This window comes from Aethalodelphis obliquidens, unplaced genomic scaffold (assembly GCF_003676395.1).
Source record: "Aethalodelphis obliquidens isolate GAN/ISIS:26980383/991018 unplaced genomic scaffold, ASM367639v1 scaffold2, whole genome shotgun sequence".
NCBI lineage: Eukaryota > Metazoa > Chordata > Mammalia > Artiodactyla > Delphinidae > Aethalodelphis > Aethalodelphis obliquidens.
Genome location: NW_020837946.1, coordinates 29,171,169 through 29,194,616, shown reverse-complemented (window position 1 = coordinate 29,194,616; position 23,448 = coordinate 29,171,169). Strand labels below are relative to the sequence as shown.

General features: G+C 37.7%; 1 protein-coding gene across 1 annotated transcript in view; it reads right to left on the bottom strand.

The window, feature by feature from the left end:
* Positions 1 to 375: 375 nt before the first annotated feature.
* DYTN (dystrotelin) overlaps positions 376 to 23,448 on the bottom strand; it is a 50,770-nt gene continuing 27,697 nt past the window's right edge. The window contains exons 10-12 of the mRNA XM_027114746.1: positions 9,810 to 9,969; positions 6,789 to 7,296; positions 376 to 479 (exon numbers count right to left, since the gene is read on the bottom strand). Coding sequence (XP_026970547.1) covers positions 376 to 479; positions 6,789 to 7,296; positions 9,810 to 9,969 — 772 coding nt within the window. The remainder of the gene's footprint in view (positions 480 to 6,788; positions 7,297 to 9,809; positions 9,970 to 23,448) is intronic.

The following is a 23,448-nucleotide window of genomic DNA, read 5'->3' as shown; positions in this document are numbered from 1 at the left end:
GCCTATTCTCCAGCAGGAGCATCTAGATAGAATATTAGGTCATCAATTCGGTAATTCAGATATTGAAGAAGATAGTTGCATGAATTCCTGTAGATCACACACTTGAATATTACTACCAATGTATTCAAAGAAAGGGCCTCTATTGGAAATGCAGCACATCTGGATTTGACTTGGGTCCTTCTTTCCATTTTCCTCTATCACTCCTCATTCCCAAGGCTTTACTCTGAAGAACAAAGACACATGTGTAGAGACGTTAAAAAATAAAATTTTCTTCATGCTTCATGCCAGACTATTGAGAAAGAGGTAGAAGGTTTAGTTCTTTTAGTACAGATTTTGAAAACACGTTTCGTCATCACCACAAGTCTGGACTCTTTTTCACTTCAAGTTGGGCAAAGTGATCTGATCAACAAGGGCAGAGAAGGCCCTGCATACTCGCTCAGCTCCACAATACAGGTCCATATTTACTGAAGATTGCAGGTCTGAAAACAACAAACAGGAAAGTCCTTCAGAGAAAGCACCTGTAGGTTCTCAAGCTGATCTTAATAAAGCTCTAGCACAGAGAAGAAATAAAATCCATCTCTCTGCAGTTCCTGATGGCAATGCCCTTTCTCTAAGCTAGCTTGCAAATGAGATGGGTATCATTTACCATGATCAATTACTAATTCAACCAAGTTTTGGGTTCTTTTTTTTTTTTGCGGTACGCGGGCCTCTCACTGTTGTGGCCTCTCCTGCTGCAGAGCACAGGCTCCGGACGCACAGGCCTAGCGGCCATGGCTCACGGGCCCAGCCGCTCGGCAGCACGTGGGATCCTCCCGGACCGGGGTGCGAACCTGTGTCCCCTGCATCGTCAGGCGGACTCTCAACCACTGCGCCACCAGGGAAGCCCAAGTTGTGGGTTCTTAAAGAGCATTTTCCCATAACTTCAAGCACGAATCTGAGTAGCCAGAAAGCCCAGTCTAGAGCAGTGGTTTTCAGACTCTGGTGTATGTTAAAATCATCTGGACAGTGTTAAAATACATTGCTAGGTCCCACCCTCAGAGTTCTGATTCAGAATACATGATGGTTAATTTGATGTGTCAATTTGATTAGACTGTGGTGTCCAGATATTTGTTTAAACATTATTCTTGGTGTATCTGTGAAGGTGTTTCTGGATGAGGTTAACCTTTGAATTGGTAGACAGAGTAAAAGCAGATTGCCCTCCCTAATGGGATGGACCTTGTCCAATCAACTGAAGGCTTGAATAGAACAAAAAGTCTGAGTAAGAGAATTCCTTCTGCCTTACTGTATTCCAGGCGAGACATGTTTTCTTCTGCCTTTGGACTCAAAAGGAAATATCAGCTCTTTCTAAGGCTCGAGCCTGCCTGCTTTTGCATTGGAACTACACATTGGCTCCTCTGGGCCTCCAGCTTGCTGACTACTGATCTTTAGACTTGCTAGCCTCCATAATTATGTGGGCCAATTCCTTAAAATGAATCTCATTCTATATCTATATATACATCCTGTTTGTTCGGTTGCTCTGGAGAACTCTGACTACCATAATACATCAGGGATGGGGCCCAAGAAATTGTGCTTCTCATAAGTTCCCAGGTGATACGGATGCTGCTGGCCTAGGGAAGATGCTCTGAGACCTCTGCTCTATAGTTACTGATTAATGGTTTGAGTGGTCCCCTATGACCTATTGTAATAGGAATTGTGTTGTAGAAAGCTCTACAATTTGGCAGTTATTAACCAAAAGTTGGATACGCATAATTTTTAAGCTAAAAGTTCCATTTCTAAGAATTGATCCTACAGAGATATTTACATATGAATACAAAGATATATGCTATAAGAATACTCACCGAAACATTCTTATGATAATAAAAAATTGGGAGCAACTGAATTACACACCAATAAATAAATTATGGTATATTTATACCCTGGGATATTATGCAGCACTTAAAAAAATCACACTGCCCAATGTCTAAGATATTTTGTCAAGTGGAAAAAGCAAAACAAGCACAACCTAACTTATGTTGAGAAAGTAAAGACACATATATGCAAAGAAAAAAAGTCTGAAGGAAAAACTCACTAAACTGCCAACATTTTTTACCTCTGAGAAACAGGTGGCCGGGAGTGAAGGACATGATGATAAATTCATTTTTGAAAAACATGTGCACTTAGGCATTTTAATTCTACAATGAGCATGCTGTATAGTATTGTTTGTATAATAGTTTGTTATACACTTTACATGATTTATTATGGCTCCATCTGTGCTGTTTTCTGTTGAACATAAGAGAGGGTTCATGTCGTTTTAATGTCCATTCTCTAACACTGCCCCAGAGCTACAAGGACCTTGAAAAAATATTATTTTATTGCCTGAAAAAAAAACTTTGTCCAGAGGCAAACTTATTTTAGGATATTCTATTCCTCAGCCCATAGTTATAAAAACTTTAAATATAATAAAGAAATAGAGAAGCAATAATTCATTTCATATATCTGTTCTTTTTTTCTTGTTTGGTTGTTTTATTTTTAAGCTCTAGTCCCTTGAAATGTTAAAACTAGCCAAAGATATGCACCTAACACCAAGCATGTTGCTTGGCATAAACTTGGAATTCCATACATATAGGGACTGAATTAATATAGCGTATAGTCAGAGGCCTAGTGAGATGTTAGATAGACAAACCTGTGAAATCAACAGTCCAGAGGAAATCACGATCGGAGAATAATTCACTTGAATGTAGTTAACAATCTATCTGGTCTCTGAATGAATTTGGGATGTGAGAGAAGGCTATCAGAATGATGGGTATAGAGGTTTAAAAGTATTAGATTAACTGCTCTATGATTACTCTTCCGGCAATTGAAATACTGAGCCCATGTCTTCCTTACAATAATAATTAATGAAGCAAACCAATATGTATTGAATATCTACTGTGGACTAAGACCTGGAGCTCCCGATTGTACCTGTTGACTGTCACTCTGTTATTTCCATCTGGATGTCTCCAAGCACTTCACACTCAATGTGTTCAAAACAGAACTCTTGATTTGCTGACCTCCCTCCATCTCAGCTTTCCCAGCTTTCCTTATAGCAATAAGTGTATGACACTCTACCAAGTCCAGGCCGCCACCACCTGTCCTTCTCCAAGCCACTTTCTACACAATGACAAAGTGTTTTAAAAACATAAATTTACCCCTTTCAAAATGAATGCCCAACGGCAAGCACAGCTCTTGGCACATAATTAAATCTTGATGACTATTTGTTGAATGAATGAGTGAATGAAGGATGAACCAACTAGGCATTTTTTTCTACCTTCATGGAGCTTAATGCTGGAACTCTTGTGTATCTTTTCCCATCAAGAAAAATTACTTCTACTTTTTCATATATATATGTGAGTGTATATATAGGTACATATATATATCAGAGAGAGAAAGATTCACTAAGCGTTCAGTATATATCCTTAGGATTCCCAGGCAGCATTTGAGAAGTCTACCTTCTAAATAGGTGAGATAAAGATCCAGTGTTGAACTTCTCTTACCTGTGGTTACTAAAGCACTGCTCTTTCTTTTTCTATAACCTGCTAAAGTCCAAACTTTATCTTCTGATTATTTAAAATAATAGTTTAGATGATGGTTGCAGGTGGGGAAGAAAGGAACAGGAATAATTCTTCCACATCCCCACCCTCAACCATGCCCTGCTAATCCCATCATCACTCCCTCACCTTCCCTTCTCATCCTTGAAACCTACTGTGGTAAACGGATGGCAAAGAGGGATGGAAGAGAAGCTGGGGAAAGAATTTCAGAGATATAAGTAGGAAATTTCACTCAGAAACGGAAAGAAAATAATTTAATGAGAAAGTAAGACTAGAGCATTAAGTTTTTTTTTTTTTTTGTCACCACAGAAGCAAGTAGTGTTAGATGTTCTTCCAAATCTAATTCCTTTACTGCAAATTTGAACAAAATGTTTGCTACTGATTTTCAGTCCAACATGTGGAATTTAAAGAGGTTTGGGGAACCCCTTCTACACACTTTCTCTTTTCCATTAAGCTCTCAGGGTCTCCTGAGATCCTATTATCCTAGATCTTGATATTGAAAGACTCTATTCAGTTAATGTCAGCAACTGCCCCCAAATTGACCATCATGCTTTGCCATTTTCGTCTTATTAAGTCTTAAGTCATATAAAGTTCATGTTAATTTCCAAAATGTGTTGACTCCTTAGCAAAGCTCCAATTCAGAAAACTAGTCAGCTACTAGGATAATCACACACTGGGTGAATAGGTTGACAGTCTGAGCAAATCTTAGTATATTACAAACATTAGATCTTTCTAATTTTTCCAACAATTCTCAAATTAAAAAATAAAAAACAGGGGCAGTAAAATGATTAGAAACTTCCTGCTGTTATCTGATGCATCTGTAACAGAGATAGAAATAAAACAAAAATGACCAATACCTTAATTTAGTTTGTTTGCCTTTCCACATCTTCATATATGTGGTTATCACATTTCTGTCTCTGATTACGTTTGCCGTGATTTTGATAAGCATGCATAAGTTATGGGGTGTATTTTTATAATCCATATTGCCAGTGGCTAAGTAGAGTTTACAAACAGAATCATATTCAATACCTGATTGAATAGGGATACAAACTTAGTAAGAAATATTTGAGTGAAGAATGGCAATGTTTAATAAATGTAGATATTAGCCATGAAGATTAACATAGATCCTATGCTTAAAAGCCTCAAAGAAATAAAACTGATATAAAAGAAATAACTATAAATTTAAATCTTGTCAATTAGTACTCACTGAATTATCACAAAGTATACAATGCAGTATAATAACAAAAAGGGAAAGATGCACTTCCCTGCTAATATCATAAGCACTTTTGTATAATAATGCATGCTACCTACAGAAACATCTCAATGGTTCTATTTAAATTGTAAATGGAAGCAGAGGTAAATTTTTTGAGAATATATTTTTTATATTATCTACAAGATTGGATAATGCTAACTGCATCTTTATACATTATTGCATTATCTGAATTTAAAAATAAACTTTGCCTTCTCATGATTTCCCTTTAAATGATATAATGATGGGTGTATATATAGATACAGATACATTTATATGTATAGACCTTGATAAAGTTACTTAAAATATGCATGGATCTTTTAGGTATCAAACTGCATGCAGTGCTGGGATATTGTCTCCCAAATACGTGTAGTAGACCTAGTCTATTAGGAATCTGAAATGTACAATATAGCCTGCTACATTTGTGAGGGCTGACCCAATACAATATTTTAAAAATCAACAGCTTTCAAAAACTCAATTGGAGAAACAAAAAATAAAAATGAGATGAATATGTGAAATCCTAAAATAGTTTCTAAAATAAAAGTCAAATTTTTATGTGAAATTTTCCTAAAAAGGTCAAGTGGATATTGACTTTGCTTTGAATACTCATCATGACCCCACTGATGTTTAGATGGAAATAAGTGGGTGGAATCTTGTGTTGGCCCAAGAATCAGGCACAGGGAGTTCTCATCCAGTCTTTGTCTCAGGCAGCCTGAGCATGCTTCTGGTATCTTTGTGATCTTGTTTTCTCTAATACAGGATTATAATTCCAACTCTCTTCACAGTAGATATTTTTAGAATCACCAAGTAATTACTTCATTGACTTGGCGCTACCAAGTTCAATATATAACTGACATTATCATGGTCCCATTTTATAGCTCACCAACTATTATGGGCTGAATTGTGTCTCCCTCCCCAAATTCATATACTGAAGTCCCACTTCCAGTAACTCCAAATGTGACTATATTTGGAGATAGAGTCTTTAAAGAGTTAATTAAATGAAATGGAGTTTACGTGGCTGGATCCTAAACCAATATGAGTAGCGTCCTTATAAGAAGAGGAAATTTGGATAGGGACATGCACAGAGGGAAAATGGTATGAAAACACAAGGAGAAGACAGCCATCTACAACCCAAGGAGAGAGACCTCAGAAGACACCAACACTGCTGACACCTTGATCTCAGACTTCCAGCCTCCAGGAGCGTGAGAAAAAATTTTTTTAAATTGGTTAAACCACCCGATCTGTGATACTTCATTATGGCAGTCTTAGCAATCTAATACACCAACTCAGAAATATTTTGGGAAGGCCTTCTTTGATGCAGAAATGCATGAGAATGTTATCCTTGTTTTATCACCAGTCTCTATATGATCACTCCAACATAAAAGATCTTACACTTTCTTAAAAAGAAATGGATACAGATATAGATATATTAAGATGACAAAATACTCTATAAATAAGACAATGTCACTGTAAAACAGGATAGCTATAATAAAGAAGTATTAATAAAAAGAGCCTTTAGGTTTAACAATGAGACATAACTTATGAAGGTGATGATGATGAGGGTATTATTAATCATACAGAGACCTTAATCAATTATCTAGAAAGACAGCATCATTCTTATCCCATTTTTAAATGGTAACATCAGGCTGCCCAGTTATATATGTTTTAGTACTATTGATAATAACAATTGCAATAACAAAATAATAGGTATTTATTGAATTCTTGGTATGTGCCAGGTGCTATACTAAAACTTCATATGGCTTATCACTTTTAATTCTCACAATAACCCCATCAATTAGGCAACACTAGAAATCAAGTTCAGAGAGATTACTAATGTCCAAAAGACTCACAACTCTGTTACCCACTAGATGAATCGTAGCTGTAGGGCTAATACAGAGCTATAGAATCAAGTGTTTTAAAAGGCAGCCTAACTCCGTGGCCATCACTATCTCTAGTGATTGTGTAAATCTTACCTGAAGGCATTTCTAGAGTGAAGGCATCCATGAGTTTTGACAACAATTCTTGCAGTTCCTCTTCCTCCAGCTCATCCTTTCCCTCCTGGATGTTAACTGCCCCTTTCCTTTCCACAGGTGCCAGGGCAGGACTGTTCATTTCAGCAGGAGCAATTTGGGAGGCGTCCTGCAGCAGTCCTTCCTGGGAACTGGGTAGGGAACTAAAGATTTCTTTCGAGGTCTTTTGTGCTTGGCTTCGTGCCCTGGTGCTTTGCGTTGACCTTGGCTGCAAAATGGCCTCTGGTGATTCTGAGTTTGGTAGAACATGTTCTGCATGTGCTGGACCTTGGTAACTTTCATCAGTCACAGTGGACTTAGGAAGTGTTTCCTCTTCTGAACCATCCTCAGTGGCATCCTTGATCTGGGAAGACTCTCCTCCCCTCTGAAAACTTTCTTCACCATTTCCATGGTCACGCTTGGCAACCGTATTTTGCCAGGAAGATGAAGGATGAAGGGGCTGCAACACTGCCTGGGTAAAGAAAACTTTATTTATGAAGAAATGAACATTTATCTTACTTTTTCATTATGCATTAAATTTTAATATTCCAATAGGAAATTTTAATGTAAGATTTTCTTTTTTGTCTCTAAATACATTTATATTAATTTTATTTTATGCTGTTAATTCAATGTCAAACTAAAGGTAGAACAGCTCAGATTCTGAAACATCACAGAGAATAATCACAAGGAATTTGGGAAAACGCTAGGTTCTGAAAGCTCAGGTTCTAAAAATATCATAAGGAATATCTGGAAATGTCAGGATATCTTGGATTGCTAGCTAAAAAGTATTACAATAGAACATTCATAATGATCCATTTAGGTAGGTATGTTGTGAGGGGTTTCATAATAAGTCATAGGAATAATATATGGGGGGTGTGCTCTCTACAAAGCACAGCCCTCAAAGTGTGGCCCACAGACTCCTGGAGGCCCCTGAGACCCTTTCAGGGGTCCATGAGGTCAAAATTATTTTCACAATAACACTTAGAGGTTATTTGCCTCTTCGTTGTGTTGACATTTGCACCGATGGTGCAAAATCAAGAGTAAGTAAAGCTAAAGTTGTTGGTGTTTACCGCACATCAAGGCAGCATCACCAAGCAGTGCCAGTAGTGATGGTATTCCTACCATCGTGCACTTGCAGTTAAAAAAAAAGGCAGCTCCTCTTAAGAATATCCTCGACGCAGATGAATGGATAAAGAAGATGTGGTATATATACACAATGGAATATTACTCAGCCATCGAAAGAATGAAATAATGCCATTTGCAGCAACATGGATGGATCTAGGGATGATTATGCTAAGTGAAGTCAGAGAAAGACAAATGTCATATGACATCATTTATATGTGGAATCTAAAAAAAAATGATACAAATGAACTTATTTACAAAACAGAAACAGACTCACAGACATAGAAAACAATCTTATGGTTACCAAACGGGAAGGGGGGAGAGGGATAAATTAGGAGATACACACGACTGTAAATAAAATAGAGAAAGAGCAAGGGCCTACTATATAGCACAGGGAACTATATTCAATATCTCATAATAACCTATATGGAAAAGAATCTGAAAAAGAATATATGTATTTATGTATAACTGAATCACTTTGCTGTACACCTGAAACTAACACAACATTGTAAATCAATTATACTTCGATAAAAAAGAAAAAAAAGACTATTCTTGAAGGTGTAGCAAAAATTCTTATTTTTCTTAGTAGCCCATGTCTTCTTAATATTATATGTGATGAAATGGGAAGTATGCATAAAACACTTCTTATGTTTACTGAAATATAAAAGTTGCCTCTTGTGCAAAAGAATTAGATGGTTATTTGGCAAACATTTTTTCAAAAATGAATGAAGTGAGACTGTGACAGTAAGGAAAACAATGATATGTGTTGCCAATTTTAACAGTTGAGCTTTTAAGCAAAAATTAGAATTTTGGAAAACTTGCATCCACTACCATGAGCTTGCTTGCTTTCCAATTCTTAAAGACTTTTCTGATGAGATTCATGGTAGTATTAATGAATATGACTTTTTATGATTTTTTAATGACTTTTAAAACTCTTGTATAATGAAATGGGTGAGCATTAGGAAGTTCGGCATAGCTTGGTGAACTTGCAAATGACCAGTGTATGATGGTATAAAATCATGCGTGGATAGAAGATTCATTCAAAAAGCACAACAGAATATTGTATTTTAATGAAACACGGTGTGAAAGAGATATGGTTTCAGATTCAATATTGCAACCATCCTTTAAAAAACAATCATTGATCATGTTTTGGTGTAGTATCAAAGAAGGTCTCCAATTATCTGAAAAGGCTGTTAAAATACTCCTCTCTTTTTCAACTGCAAATCTGTGTGAGGCCATATGTTTTCATATTCTTCAGCCAGAACATCTTGCAACAGATCAAATGCTGAAGCAGTTAGGAAAAATGCAGCTGTCTTTTCTGAAGCCGGCCATTAAAGAGATTTGTAAAAAACGTAAAACAATGCCAGTCTTCTCATTAAATATATATAAATAATTACTATTTAAAAACGTTCCATATATAATGGATTTATTATTTGCATTTTCAAATTAGTTAATAAATTTATTTTAAAACCACTTATCAGTTTTAATTTTGATTAGGGTAAACAGCAATAGATATAACCCACAGAAGCTCCTTGGGATCCTCAAAAAATTGTAAGTCTCTAAAAGGGATGCTGAGACTAAAGGTTTAAGGCTCAATGCTATAAAGAACCCCTTTGCCCCAGGTCTATTGTTTCTAAATGGTACCGATGCTGTTCTCTCCCAATGGCACTTCCTTCGCAAAAGTGGAAGATATCGTCTGGCTGATGAAAAGGGGAGCTGGTCAGGGTATGGAGAGAAGAGGGAAAGGGAAGAGGCTGATCAGAGTGAGGTGCAAAGCCTCAGGCTGCAGCCGACCCTCAGCCAGAAGATTCTAGGTCAGACTTCCAGATGGCCCAGATGGCCAGTGTCTCCCACATTCTATACCTGTAGATTCTGTCCCATTAGCTGTAGCTTCGTCCACAGACTGTCCTGGTTGGTTGTGAGTTCGTGAATCTTTGTTTCAAATCTGCAACTTTTTTCTTCCTGGCAGGCATATATGGCTTGCAACTTGTCTTTGTATTGGTTTAACTGTTTTTTAAGGAGCCTGCAAAGAGGACAGGTCTGAGTGGGTTGGAAGGGCAAGAGATCAGCACAGCAAGATGCAAGAGCCCTAGCGAGATGTACCCTGGGTCCTCTCTGGGAGAAGATGCCGGAGTAGCCTGCGCCTCGACTATTACCTAACATTGATCAATCCGCTTTAAACTGTTCGTTCACCATGTACAGCTGTCCTTCGTGTCTATTATATACACAATTCCCCCAAGAATTTCATTGGTTTTAGAGGTGTTTTCAAAAACTCATCGTGCATGTTATGGATTACTTTTGACAGCATACCTTCAGCAGCTCCTTAAATGCGAATATTGACTTTATTCGTTATCCTTTTGTCCAGAAACACTCCATTTAGAATGATAGCATACATGTCATGGTTAAATACCTAAAACCCGACCAAGACCACAGGGAGGGAACAATGATGCAATTTGTGAATTGTGGGTCTTGGTTTCTCTTCCTAAGTCTAGTTGTTCACTGGTTTCAGAATGAACCAAGTAGTCAGGGTAATTCTTTTAAAACATAAGGCAGGGGACTTCCCTGGAGGTGCAGTGGTTAAGACTTCGCCTTCCAATGCAGGGGATATGGGTTCAATCCCTGGTCAGTGAGCTAAGATCCCACATGCCTCGCGGCCAAAAACCCAAAACATAAAATAAGCAATATTGTAAAAAAATTCAATAAAGACTTTAAAAACAGTCCACATCCAAAAAAAAAAAATCTTTAAAAATTTAAAGAAAAGAACCACAAAGAAAACCCATAAATCAGATCATGTTACTCCTCTGCTCAAAGCCCTCCAATGTTCCCCGCCTTATTTAGAATAAACCAAAGTCCTTATAGAGGCAGCCAAAGCTGAACAAAATGGCCAAGACCCTCCGCTTCCCTCCCTGACCTCATCTCTGCTTTCTTTTACTCACTGTCTGTCCTTCAGCCACACAGAGCTTCTGGCAACTCTTCAAACACACTGGGCATGTTCTGCCCTCAGAGTTGGCTCTTTTGGCCCCCAATGCCTCCTTCCCTCAGGTTCTCGCCCAGCTCATCCCCTCATCTTTAAGTCTTTGGTCACCATCATATTCTCAGTGAGCCTCTCCCTCACTGCTCTACTTGAAACTGCAAACCAGAACTCCTAACCTCGCCTCCATCACCTCCCATCTCCTTCCCTAGTCCTTCCCATCTCCTTGTCTCCATGGATTTTTGCCATGTCTAATTGCTACAGAACATGATGCGATCTTAGATTTTGACTTAGTCTCGAGCCTTCACACTACTGCACAGTCACTTTTTATGACATGCTACCTGTTTTACTTGTTATTTTACTTATATCTTACTTACTCTATTACTTGCTCTATTACTTACTTACTCTATTACTAATTGTTTATTGTCTCTTTATTCTGGCAACTTTTCTTCTGTTTTGCTTCTTGCCATATCCCCAGGCCCAGGCCTAAACTAGTTCCTGTTACAGTGTATGTATACAGTGAAAATTGGCTTTCTAAAGTACAGTCTTATTCTTTGACCAGTGCTGTGGTCATATTTGTAGAAGTTGTAGAAATGGGCTCCCTGGTAGGAAATGCAACAACATTTCTCAATGTTAGAGCCTTTGAAATTCTTAATTGCCACAGATCTTGGAGAGGTCTTGGAATTTAGCTGGGGCTCCTATCCAAAGCAGGCATCTCTAAAAGATGGCTGTCAAACTTCCAGGCAACCACACAGGTGAAAGAGGAGTCTGATTCTAAAATCCTTGATTGTAATTGGAGTTTCAAGCACTTCTTTATGATGGACTTTTCAGAAAGGAGTCAGCCCAGGGATTTTATATAGCAGACAACAAAGAAACATTCTCAGAAGGCCTCTCTAGACAGTATTTTCTATACTTAGAGTGTTGTGCTTGTTATGACCAGTAGTGACATCAGTTTATCTTTCTCCCATGCTGTCTATCACCCACATCCCCTTCCTCCTTTCTGGCCCATCCACCATGTTTGAACATCTAGAAGACATGCGTTCCCATCCTTCCACAATCCAGGTGAAAGTAGGGAAAGCCCTATGAGAAGTGCAGCTCTTTTCTACTCTATTTTTTGTTTGTTTGTTTGTTTTAATGGAGAAATCCTCGGAGAGTCTCCAGTGAACATGATTTACCCAATGCCAATATTTCCAGCAACTGGGAGCCCCATACTTTCAAGGTAAATATCCACTGTTAACAAAACAGTTTAGATTGTTTGAGAAATAACTCCTTTCAAATGACCTGAAATCTGTCTTTCCAAACTTTTACATCTTTATATGCAGTTCTGCTTCTTGGAGCTAAGGAGCTTGAATCTCCCATGTGCCAGGTCTTCAAATAAACACAAAGGCAAGTTAATTCACCAGGCGAGTTAATCGCACACAGAGCAGTGGAACATTACTTTTCTTGATCAGCACCTAGCATAGAGTAATAAATAGATAACTAATAATTGAATGATACTCTTTCTTGTAATGTAGTCTGAGACTGCATTGCTTTTTAAATCATCAGTGACAAATTGTGGGCTGTAATTGAACTTACAGTTGACTATATATCTCAGGTCTTTCCACGCTATTTGTTGTGAACCTGGGCCTATAATTGTAGGATTTGCATTTAATCTTTTAAAATTTGGTCTTTATTAATTGTCCCACTATTCCAGACTATGATATCTTAGTGATTCAAGACTGTCATTTAGCTTATTATCTATGCCTTTTGGTATCATGTCATACACATTTGAGAAGCATGCTCTCTACTATTTTAACCAAATCATTGATAAAAATAATGGGGCAGACAGGAACAAGGATAAAGCCTTCACATGGATTTTACTCACGAATCAGGCTCACACTGGTATTCTTTGTGTTGATAAATATCTTACTAGGAGACCAATGGTGTATGTAGTGGGTATGAATTATATAAAAGGGAATCATCTAGTTTAAAGTAATTGTTTGAAGTAATTATTTTAAGAATTAAGTTTTAAAGAATTAAATTTCAAAATTTCCTTTTTATTTCTACATTTTAAGTTTCAAAATTGCCTTTTTATTCCTATACTATTTTCCTTAATTTTATTTCTAATTTATTTTTCTTATACCATGAAAAAGATCAAAATTGTTTTTAACATTTAAATTATTATTAAATTACTTTAAAAGTGTTATTAAGCTTCTTTTCATGAGTTATCACAGAATTTTAAAATGTTCGTTACCTTTCATACTTTTGCATTATGAAGCACATCTCATCATATATATATATATATATATATATATATATATATATACATACATACACATATATATTAGATGCTCGGTAAATTTATTGATGACCTATTTTTATTTTAATACATATTTATTAGTATATATTTACTCATTAATTTATTGAGCATCTACTAGATACCAAGCATTGTGCCTGCAAACAAAGGTCTTCCCTCAGGGGGACCTTCTTATTGAGGAGCCAGGAATGTTGTCTTCTAAAGGAATGACAACATGATACAGGAACTCAAGGGATGATTAGTCCTGGGACTTCCCTGGTGGTCCAGTGGTTAAGGCTCTGCGCTCCCAATGCAGGGGGCCTGGGTTCCATCCCTGGTCAGGGAACTAGATCCTGCATGTCGCAACTAAAAGATCCTGCATACCACAACTAAAGATCCCGCTTGCTGCAACTAAGACCCAGCACAGCCAAATAAATAAATAATTTTTTTAAAGGAATAATTAGTCCTTTGAGACACAATAAGATGGTAGACAGTTTCCAGCCAGCCTAGTAAATCTTTAAGAAAGTTAGATACTGTTGGAGAAATGTACTGATTTATTTTAGAAGCCATAAGACACACACAAGACACACACAATACTTCACTGAAAATGCTTAACCAAATTTCAAGGAATAAAATCACTCAATCAAAACCCCAAACTTAATGTAATTATCTGGGTGGTTTTAGTTATACTTAACTACTCAAATAGAGTCAAAGCCCCCTTTTACCTTCATACTGGAGTCATAGCATTTCTCTGTTTAAGGAATGTCTTCCAATTAAAGAGAAAAAAAGAGCACTGTAAAAACTTTGTAGAATTTCTTCCTCTAAAAGCGAAGCAAAATGCTATTGATGTGTCTCTGCTGTTAGTATTTGTCCACACGTGGTTCCTACCTTCTGTCCCTATGGAGAGCATTAATGGATTCGTGAGTCCTCCACAGTTCATTCCTAATGCTGACTATGGTCTAGAGAAGCGAGAAATAGAGAAAATAAGTTTTTGGGTTGAATTTAACCCATATTCCTAAAAATTCATAATAACATGATAATGATATTTCAAAAAAATTTCTTTTTCAAAAAGTGACTGGTGGGCTTCCCTGGTGGCACAGTGGTTGAGAGTCCGCCTGCCGATGCAGGGGACATGGGTTCGTGCCCCGGTCCAGGAAGATCCCACATGCCGCGGAGCGGCTGGGCCCGTGAGCCATGGTCGCTGAGCCTGCGCGTCTGGAGCTTGTGCTCCGCAACGGGAGAGGCCACAACAGTGAGAGGCCTGCGTACCGCAAAAAAAAAAAAAAAAAAAAAGTCACAGTAGTCTTTTGCCCGAGTTAGGCTGCTGCTCAGAACGTCTCCTTCTCTAAAGGCATCTGCAAAAAGCAGTTGGGTTATTTAATTTCTCTTGGTTCAAGAAATCTTTCACTTCTACCATCCATCTTCTACTGAGAGTTTCTTATCTTTCCATTGCTTGTGTACTGGGACTCATCACTACTCTTTGCATTCACCGAGTCTCTTTGAGTTAATAATGATCAGCTCAGTTCTCATTTAGGATTTTCTCACCAAACCTTATCTCTCAAATCACAGTCTGGTTCCTGAATTGCACCCCAAGAGCAAGTCCTGACCTGACCCAGCCTGGCCCAGGCTCCTGGGGCACCATGTACCAGCCCGTGGCACCCATTCATCTGAATGGGAGGTTGGATTTCATTACTCTACATTTATAAGCAGCTGTGGCTTTACTCTGTGGCCTTTTCTCCTCCCTACAAATGATCTGAAGAGGGACTGGCCACCTTGAGAACATTCTTCCATAGGGACAGCCTACAAGAGGAAGAGAGTAGGGAAGGGAGAAAGAACATTCTTCCATAGGGACAGCCTACAAGAGGAAGAGAGTAGGGAAGGGAGAAAAAGTGAGCTACAGACTTGAAGTCACATTCTCTGGTTGTTACATGCTCTTTGTGGCCCTTCTGAGTGACCAGTGCCTGCCTGCCTCTTCATTCAAATATTCAAACAGTTTCTACGTGCCTAGCATAGATCACTTTGAATCAGTGAGCTTTACATCATTAATATCAATGTTATCATATGGTACATATCGTTATGCAACTGAGAAGCATTTCAGGTTAGCACATATGGACCTACCATGGTATACCCAGAGAATAGATACCATGGTTTATTCAGTCATTTGCAATGGAAGGACGCTAAGTTATTTTCAACTTTTCAGAATTATAAGCAATGTTGCAATGAACAAAGTGGTACATGCCTCCTTGTGCATACATGTGCAAGGTTCCCAGGTTTTAAGTTTAATAGATACTAACAATTTGCCCTCTTTGGGCACACACACGTACGAATATTTGAATATTTGGATGCATAGTATAAGGTCTGCAAAGATATACCCCAAAGAGATTACCTCTAGAAAACTCGGGACCAGATGTGGGCTGGGAATTATGGCTGAAAAGGACTTTACCCTTATCTGTAATATTTTAACTTTCTTTAAGGCAAACAGATTCAGGTCTTATTTGTATAATTAAAAATGTTTTTCTTTATAATCAAAGAAAGAAATGTATTACATACAAAAGATAGGCTGTAGCAACTTTAAAAATGAGAAGGAGGTGACAGGGAGTAAAAAGAAAGTGAAATAAAGGAGGGAAAGCAAAACCTCTTTTAAATTTCTTGCCTCAGAACAAAGCAATGTTAAAGTGAAACAAACTGTCGCATTGTGAAAATGGCTTTTTTTCTTTTATTCGAAGCAGGAAATGGAGCAGCTCTTCATTTGTCCCCGCACATGTAACTCCTGCTCTCTGCCCAGCACTCCAGCCAGAGGCGTTCTTGGATGTGCAGTGAGGGGTGTCTGAGTGGTGCAGCTGCATGAGCTGCTGATGAAAACGCACACAGACCTGAAAAACCTCACCCAGAGGCAGCGCATAGGCTGTTCGTTCCTGGGTGGTCACAAGACTTACTCTCCTCTTCACACTTCTACCAGGAACAACTGCAGTATGAGAACTCTAATTTCTCTTTGATGATTGAAAAACATCACAGATGATCATATTTTGAAGACCTCCCTTAGGATCTGACTGTACTGATTACAATGATGAAGGGACACCTACAAGTGGAGTTGCACATGGGAGGGCAAGTCAACAACTGATTGAAAACATGATAAAGGAGTTGCAGACTGTATGCTTAAAAAAACAAAAAAAAGAAGCATTTCTAATTCCTTTGATGAAAAAAATTTCACTGGGATTTTTAAAAAAAGTTTCTTCCCTCTTATGTTTCTTTCACTTTCCTCTCTCATCTCTTCCCTTTGAAAATTCCTGAACGTTTTCTTTATGTACGGATGAACTAATTTTCTCTTTTTCCCTACTTTTTAATTACATCGAATCTTAGATAGTGAAGAGTCAAGTTAAGGTATTGTGGGCAGAAGAAAGCCTTGTCTGTAAGTAAGCTATATTTAAAAGTTTCGGGCAGAGACTTAGTATCTACGGACACTGGAGTAATTTAAAAATATCAAAGTTGAATACAGCTTCCCTTTAGGATGTAGACTTGGGAAGAGTCCCCTCAAAGCTACACTTTATCCGTTAATTGTGCCTTAATTGTTCTTTTCCCCTTCGGACTCACCTGATGATGTGTGCTACTGCCGTTGGTTTGTTGAGCCAGAGATACTCTTTGAGGTATTTGTTTGAAGGCCTCTGTGGCTGCTGTTTCTACTGGTCTAGTTGGACTTACATACCTCGGTGTTTCAGATCTATTGTACTGAATGGAGAGCCTGTTACAAAAATAGAATTTTATGAGAGGTTGTAATAATTTTTAATGATCAGGTATGACATTGAGGAGAGTCTTTTTAGAAAAAATGTCAAATCAGCTAGTCAATTTAATATCCAAAAATAGCAATAAAGTAGTTCAACTTTTTCCTCTGTGCTCTTTTCCAACTACTTAGTTGATATAGAGCTAAATAGCCAATAATAGGAACAAAAATTCCATTTCCCTCCTTCTTGATAATCTAAAAATGAGAATGCAGAGAAGTTCAGGGATGACTACAGAAAATCCCCCAGGTCATCTTGTCCAGGTCAGATACTAGGGGTTCTAAGTGCAGATGTGTGTTTATTATGTCATATCTAAAAGAGCATAGAATAGAGTAGACTAGTTTAAGGTCAGGCATATCCATTTTATACAATTCCATTTAATTTCGTTCCCTTATTCAAAAACTATTTGAAGCATCTTACCATCTTGAGTTATTGCAGATAAAAAGACTTCTTTTAAAAAAAGCAGAGAACTCCCTGCTCACAGAGACTTTACATGTAATGAACAGACAAATACACAATCATTTCTGACCAAGTGCGATTATTTCTACAGAATGCAAAGAGAGTATAGGGAAAGAAGCGATTACTCTGGTACACTTTAATTATGTGTTTAAGGAGTGGGCACTTTGGGGTAGAAAAAAGCGTAACCCATGACTTCTTTGTCACACAGCTTCTGAGTAACACACTCTATTCCTACCCCGTCTCAAATCATTTTAACACCTTGGGGTTGTTCAACACCATTTTCTGCATTCACACAGATGCTTACAAACAGCAAAGTACATATTGAATTTGTTTTTGAAACAAAAATGGCATCATTCCATACACATAATTCTGCCACTTGCATTTTTCTCTTAATGTATGATGATGAATGCCCTCTAGTATAGTAGATAGGTACTAAAATTTGTCCTTAAGTAGATTCACTATGTTCTCTTGTATGTTGTATCATATATAATCGACCATTTGTCTACCAGTGTATCTTCAGTTTGTTTATTTAGTGCCCCCCCCCAATGCTATAACATTTATCTTATTTTCTATGTAGTAATGCTCTTATTCGTATAGGACAGAGTTCCAAAAATGGATCAAGGGCCAAATCTTGTATACATTTTTATGTTTAGTAGGTACCATTCTTCTAAAGCCAATCTCTCCACATGTGCATAGATTCCATCCCACCTTGGCTGCCGAATGACATTGCTCCAACAATTCCCCTCTCTTGCACCAGATCATCAAGTTTTCCCTCTACAAACTCATCCCCTTCAGTATACTAACATGCCGTTATTTTCCCCGTCATAACCAAACATTTCTCTTAACTTCAGATACTCTACTACCTACACTAGCTCTTTGTTCCCTCTATAGTAAAAAAAAATCCTGGAAAGGATTTTCTTGTTTGGTATCTTGAATTCCTCAACTCCCATTCTCTCTTAAACTGCCTCTGGTCTGATTTTTTTCTACAACCACTGTCCTACAATACTCTTTTTGAGGTCATCAATGAGTTCCTCAGTGTTAAATCCAAAGGTCAATTCTTACTTGACCCAGCAGCAGCATTTGACACTGCAGACCATGCCCTCCTCCCTGAAACACTCTCTTTACCTGTCTTCCAGGATTCCTCATTCTTGGTTTTCCTCTTGCCTCATCCATCACTCTTTCTCAGCCTCCCTTGCTGGTTTTTCACCTTCTCTCCAACTGTGTCATGTGGAGTGTCCCATGGTTCAGTTCTCAGTTTTCCTCTCTTCTCCATCTACACTGTCTATTTGGTGATCTCATACAATCCCATGGCTTTTAAAACCATGTATGTCGGGCTTCCCTGGTGGCATAGTGGTTGAGAGTCCGCCTGCCGATGCAGGGGACACGGGTTCGTGCCCCGGTCCGGGAGGATCCTACATGCCGCGGAGCGGCTGGGCCCGTGAGTCATGGCCGCTGAGCCTGCGCATCCGGAGCCTGTGCTCCGCAACGGGAGAGACCACAACAGTGAGAGGCCCGCGTACCGCAAAAAAAAAAACAAAAACAAAAGAAAACATGTATGTCAAAAATTCACAAATTTGATCTCCAATAGACTTTCTCCCAAATTCTGGACACGAATGGAAAACTGCCTACTCAACATCTCCATGTGGATGTCTGAGAGACACGTCAATCTTAACATGTTCCAAACTGAACTCCTGATCTTCCCCTATGATACTGTTCCACCGATAGCCTCCCCCATTTCAGATGACAGCAACTTTATCCTTCTACTTAATATAGCACCACCATGACCATACATCTAGTATATGCACAAGAATTGACCTCTAGATCTGAGGAAGAGAATATAAATTTTATGAATTGATTCAAGTATATAAGGAACCCTAATATGTGACAAAGTTGGTATCTCATTGAAGTGGGAAAAGATAGATTGGCTATCCATCTGAAAGAAAGCAAGCTAGACCTTTGCTAAAATAAATTTCAAATGGGTTGAACATTTAAATTAAAATTCAAAATAGAAACATTAGGAAAAAATTTAGGAAAATATTTATATAGCCTTGCTTCTACGCTGCCCCCTTTAGGCTATTGTCAATATTTCCTCCTTCGTTCCATTCAGCCACACTAGCCTCCTTGCTGTTCTTTGGAGCTGCCGGGCACACTCCTGTGTGTGTCTCAGTTGGCAGTCTCAGTTAGCGGTATGCTTTTGCAGGTACCTGTAAGATTCACTCCCTCACCTCCTTCAAGGCTTTGTTCCAATGTCACCTCTCACTGAGGACCACTAAGACCACTCAGTTTAAATTTGCTACCAACACTCCCTCTAAGTCTTGCTCTCTCTTACCTGGCTCTTCTTTCTTTCTTTTACTTTAGTACTTTTAGCTTCTAATATATTATTATAATTCATGTATATGCCTATTTTTAATTGTCTAGTTTCCCCAGTAGAATGAAAGCTCCGTGAGATCTTCATCTCTTTTGTTCCCTGATATATCCCAAGTGCCTAGAAGAGTGTTCACTAAAGATTTATTGAATGAATTATTTTTCAGATTATTTTCTGAAAAGTCTATAGCCATTTGTACTTCAACCAAATGTCCAGCGCACCTAATTTCTTCCATGTTCACCAGCAGTGGACGTTATTCATTTACTCTTTGCCATTCTGTTAAAGAAAGTGACAATATCTCATTGTTCCTTTAATTGGCATTTTTCTAACCGCTAGTTAAGATGAGCATATCTTTGTGTGTTTCATGGCCATTTGGAATTCCTCTTCTGTGATTTTGCCTATTTATATACTTGGAGTCTTTTCCTCCTCGCCCTCGCTCTCCTCTTCCTCATTTTCTTCTTCCTTATTTCCGTTTCCTTCTCCTCTTCCTTCTTTTCCTCTTCCTCTTCTTCATCTTCTCCTTCTTCTTTTTCAGTTTTTCCTATCAATTTGTAGGGACCTTTCCATAGCACAGTTTATCCTCTTAGTGAAAATATTTTTCCAAGTCTGAGACTTAGTTTTGATTTTGTTTATAATATCATTTACCATGAGACAATGTCTACATTCGCATGTCATCATATATATGTGTGTTTCTATTACTTCATGATTCCTTATTTTGTTGTCTTGCTTCGAAAGGTCTCCTCCAACCCCAGGTTTCCTAAATTTTTCTAATATTTTTATTTTAAACTATGTTTACATTTAAACTTCAATCAATTTGGAATTTATTTTCATTTATGGGGCAAAACAATGGATACCTGATGGATAGCCAGTTAGGCATCTTTTTCCACTGAACTGAAATACCACCTTTCTCATATGTTAGGCTCTCATTTATGCTTGGATCATTAATCAAATTTTGTATTCTTATCCTCAGATCAATATACCCATTTATGATTTATACTATATTATTTGGTCATGGTGGCTCTAGAGTAAGTTTTAACACCTGTTGAAGAACAACCCTTCTCACAATTTTTTTTAACATCTTTATTGGAGTATAATTGCTTTACAATGTTGTGTTAGTTTCTGCTGTATAACAAAATGAATCAACTAGATGTATACATATATCCCCATATCCCCTCCCTCCTACCCTCCCTATCCCACCCCTCTAGGTGGTCACAAAACACCAAGCTGATCTCCCTGTGTTGTGCGGCTGCTTCCCACTAGCTATCTAATTTACATTTGGTAGTGTATATATGTCCATGCCACTCTCTCACTTCGTCCCAGCTTACCCTTCCCCCTCCCCGTGTTTTCAAGTCCATCCTCTACGTCTGCGTCTTTATTCCTGTCCTGCCCCTCTCACTATTTTTTATTTCCACAATTTTAAATATCCTTGTACCTTTATTCTTTCAACATGTCTTCAAATTTATTTTATCTTATTTAAAAAACATCATGATTCTGTTTGGAAATGCATTTAATTTAAATGCAGTTCATTCTTATTATCCATGGTAGCTATATTCTTTGCAGTCACGTGAACAATGAATTAGTGGAAACTGAACGATGGCTCCTGGGGGAAACACAGGGTTAGGATCTTGGAAGTCTCTGGTCAGAATATTTTCATCAACCTATCAATATATAACCTTGTTTTTCATGTGTTTCTTTTCTCTATTTTTTATTAGTTATCTATTTTATACATATTAGTGTGTATATGTCAATCCCAATCTCCCAGTTCATCCCATCCCCCACCCCCATGTGTTTCTATTTAAAGATATATGTATACTGTTTAATGTTTACTGTTGATTCAGTAACATTGAACCCATGTAACTCGTGTCTGAACGAAGCTTATTTCATACACGTAGTTTTTGTTAAGACATATCATAGCCTTCTCGCGCTAGGAACGCTAGCCAGCACTTCAGCACCATGTTTGGAGGCTATTTGCAATAGTGAAGTCACCAAGAAAAAGCACAAAAATGTGAAAAACATGGCACAAGATAGACTGTGTAAAGGACACGTGTTTATACTCTAAGGGCAGAAACCAGAAGGCAGGGTGTCACTCAATTCTACCTCAGCTGTGCATCAGGCAACTCACATTTTTTTCCCACTCTGTGCATGGCTGCAAATGACCAAAGAAGCATCGCGAGTACTGATTTTAAGGTTAATTTTTGAATCGTGTATATTGTTATGTTAGTGTCTTCTCTTTTAGGAATTTGCTATGGTTCTCCCTTTTGCTCAGGTCTTATTTTCTGTATATTCAATCAAATATTACAGCTTTCCTTATATAGGTTTTGTATATTTTTTGTTAAGTTTTTTCTAGTTTCTTTTAAAAATAATTTTACAGGTATTGTAAATGCAATTTTTATAAAATTTCTAGCTAGCTATTGCTGATATAGTGAAGAGCTATTTGTGCATACATATTTTATTTTCCACCACTCAAAACCAATTAATTCTACAGTTTTAGCTAGAGTTACTTGTGGTTTCTTGGGGATTCACAATCATATTAGCTGTAAATGGAAGTAATTTTGTGTGTTCTTTTTCACAGTTTTTATATTCATTTTTTAGTATATTTATAAGAATGTCCCAAAATATATAATCATAGTGGTAATATTTGGTACCTGGATTTCAGTTATGTTTTTGTAAGTGAAAATATTATCAGGGTAAGCTATTGCATGGAATCCACATTAAAAGGAAGGAGACTTATTAGGATGAAGAATGTTTGCTGAATCAATGAATGAATTCAATATTACCATTTGGCAATAACCATGAATCTCTTAGAAGATGGTCAGTACCAATGTGCAAACTTAATAGATAGCAAGGATATGATTTTGCCTATTATCACAATGTAAAATAGTAATATTCCACATTAATTTCCCCTTGACCAATCACTAATCAGAATTTTTGAATTCATCAGTATCTAGGCTAAAGTGCAAATTATTCCATTAGAATTTTACTTTGGTGAACAACTCAATTGTACTCTGGTGAACAGAATATAACACACCAACATTTAAAGAACGTTTAGCTTTGCGTAGGACTTGCAATTCCCTTTCCTCATCTTGTCTCCACAAATATTACTCTGGGAATAGGAAGGACAGGTTATCCCTATTCTCAGGTGAAGAAACCGAGTCTTAGAAACAGTCCCCAAGGCCACACACAGAGTTGGCTGAGAACAAGACTTCTGTGTCTCTCTGTCCCAGGTTCAAACTTCACTAACGTCTTCCAACACTGGGTAATTACTCCTTGAGACACTTTCATACCCCATTCTAAAAGACCCACTTTATCAATCAATCCATTAATCCCTCCATCATGCATCCATCCATTTTATTACTCGGTCTGTCAGTCATTCAACAAACACTTATTGAGCATTTATCATATTCAGACATTTTTACAGATTCTGGAAATACAACTGGAAACAATAAAAGTTTCTTCCCCCAATGGAGCTTACATTATCGAAAAAAAAATTTTAACTAAAAGTGAAATTTGTATAACGTCAGATGCTGATGAAGTGCTTTGAAGAAAAATAAAGCAAGGGAGGAGGATTGCGAGTGCCAGAGTGGGGACAGGGGCTAAAATGATAAATGGGTGGTCAGGAAAGGCCTTAAGGATGAGATGACATTTGAGCAGAACTT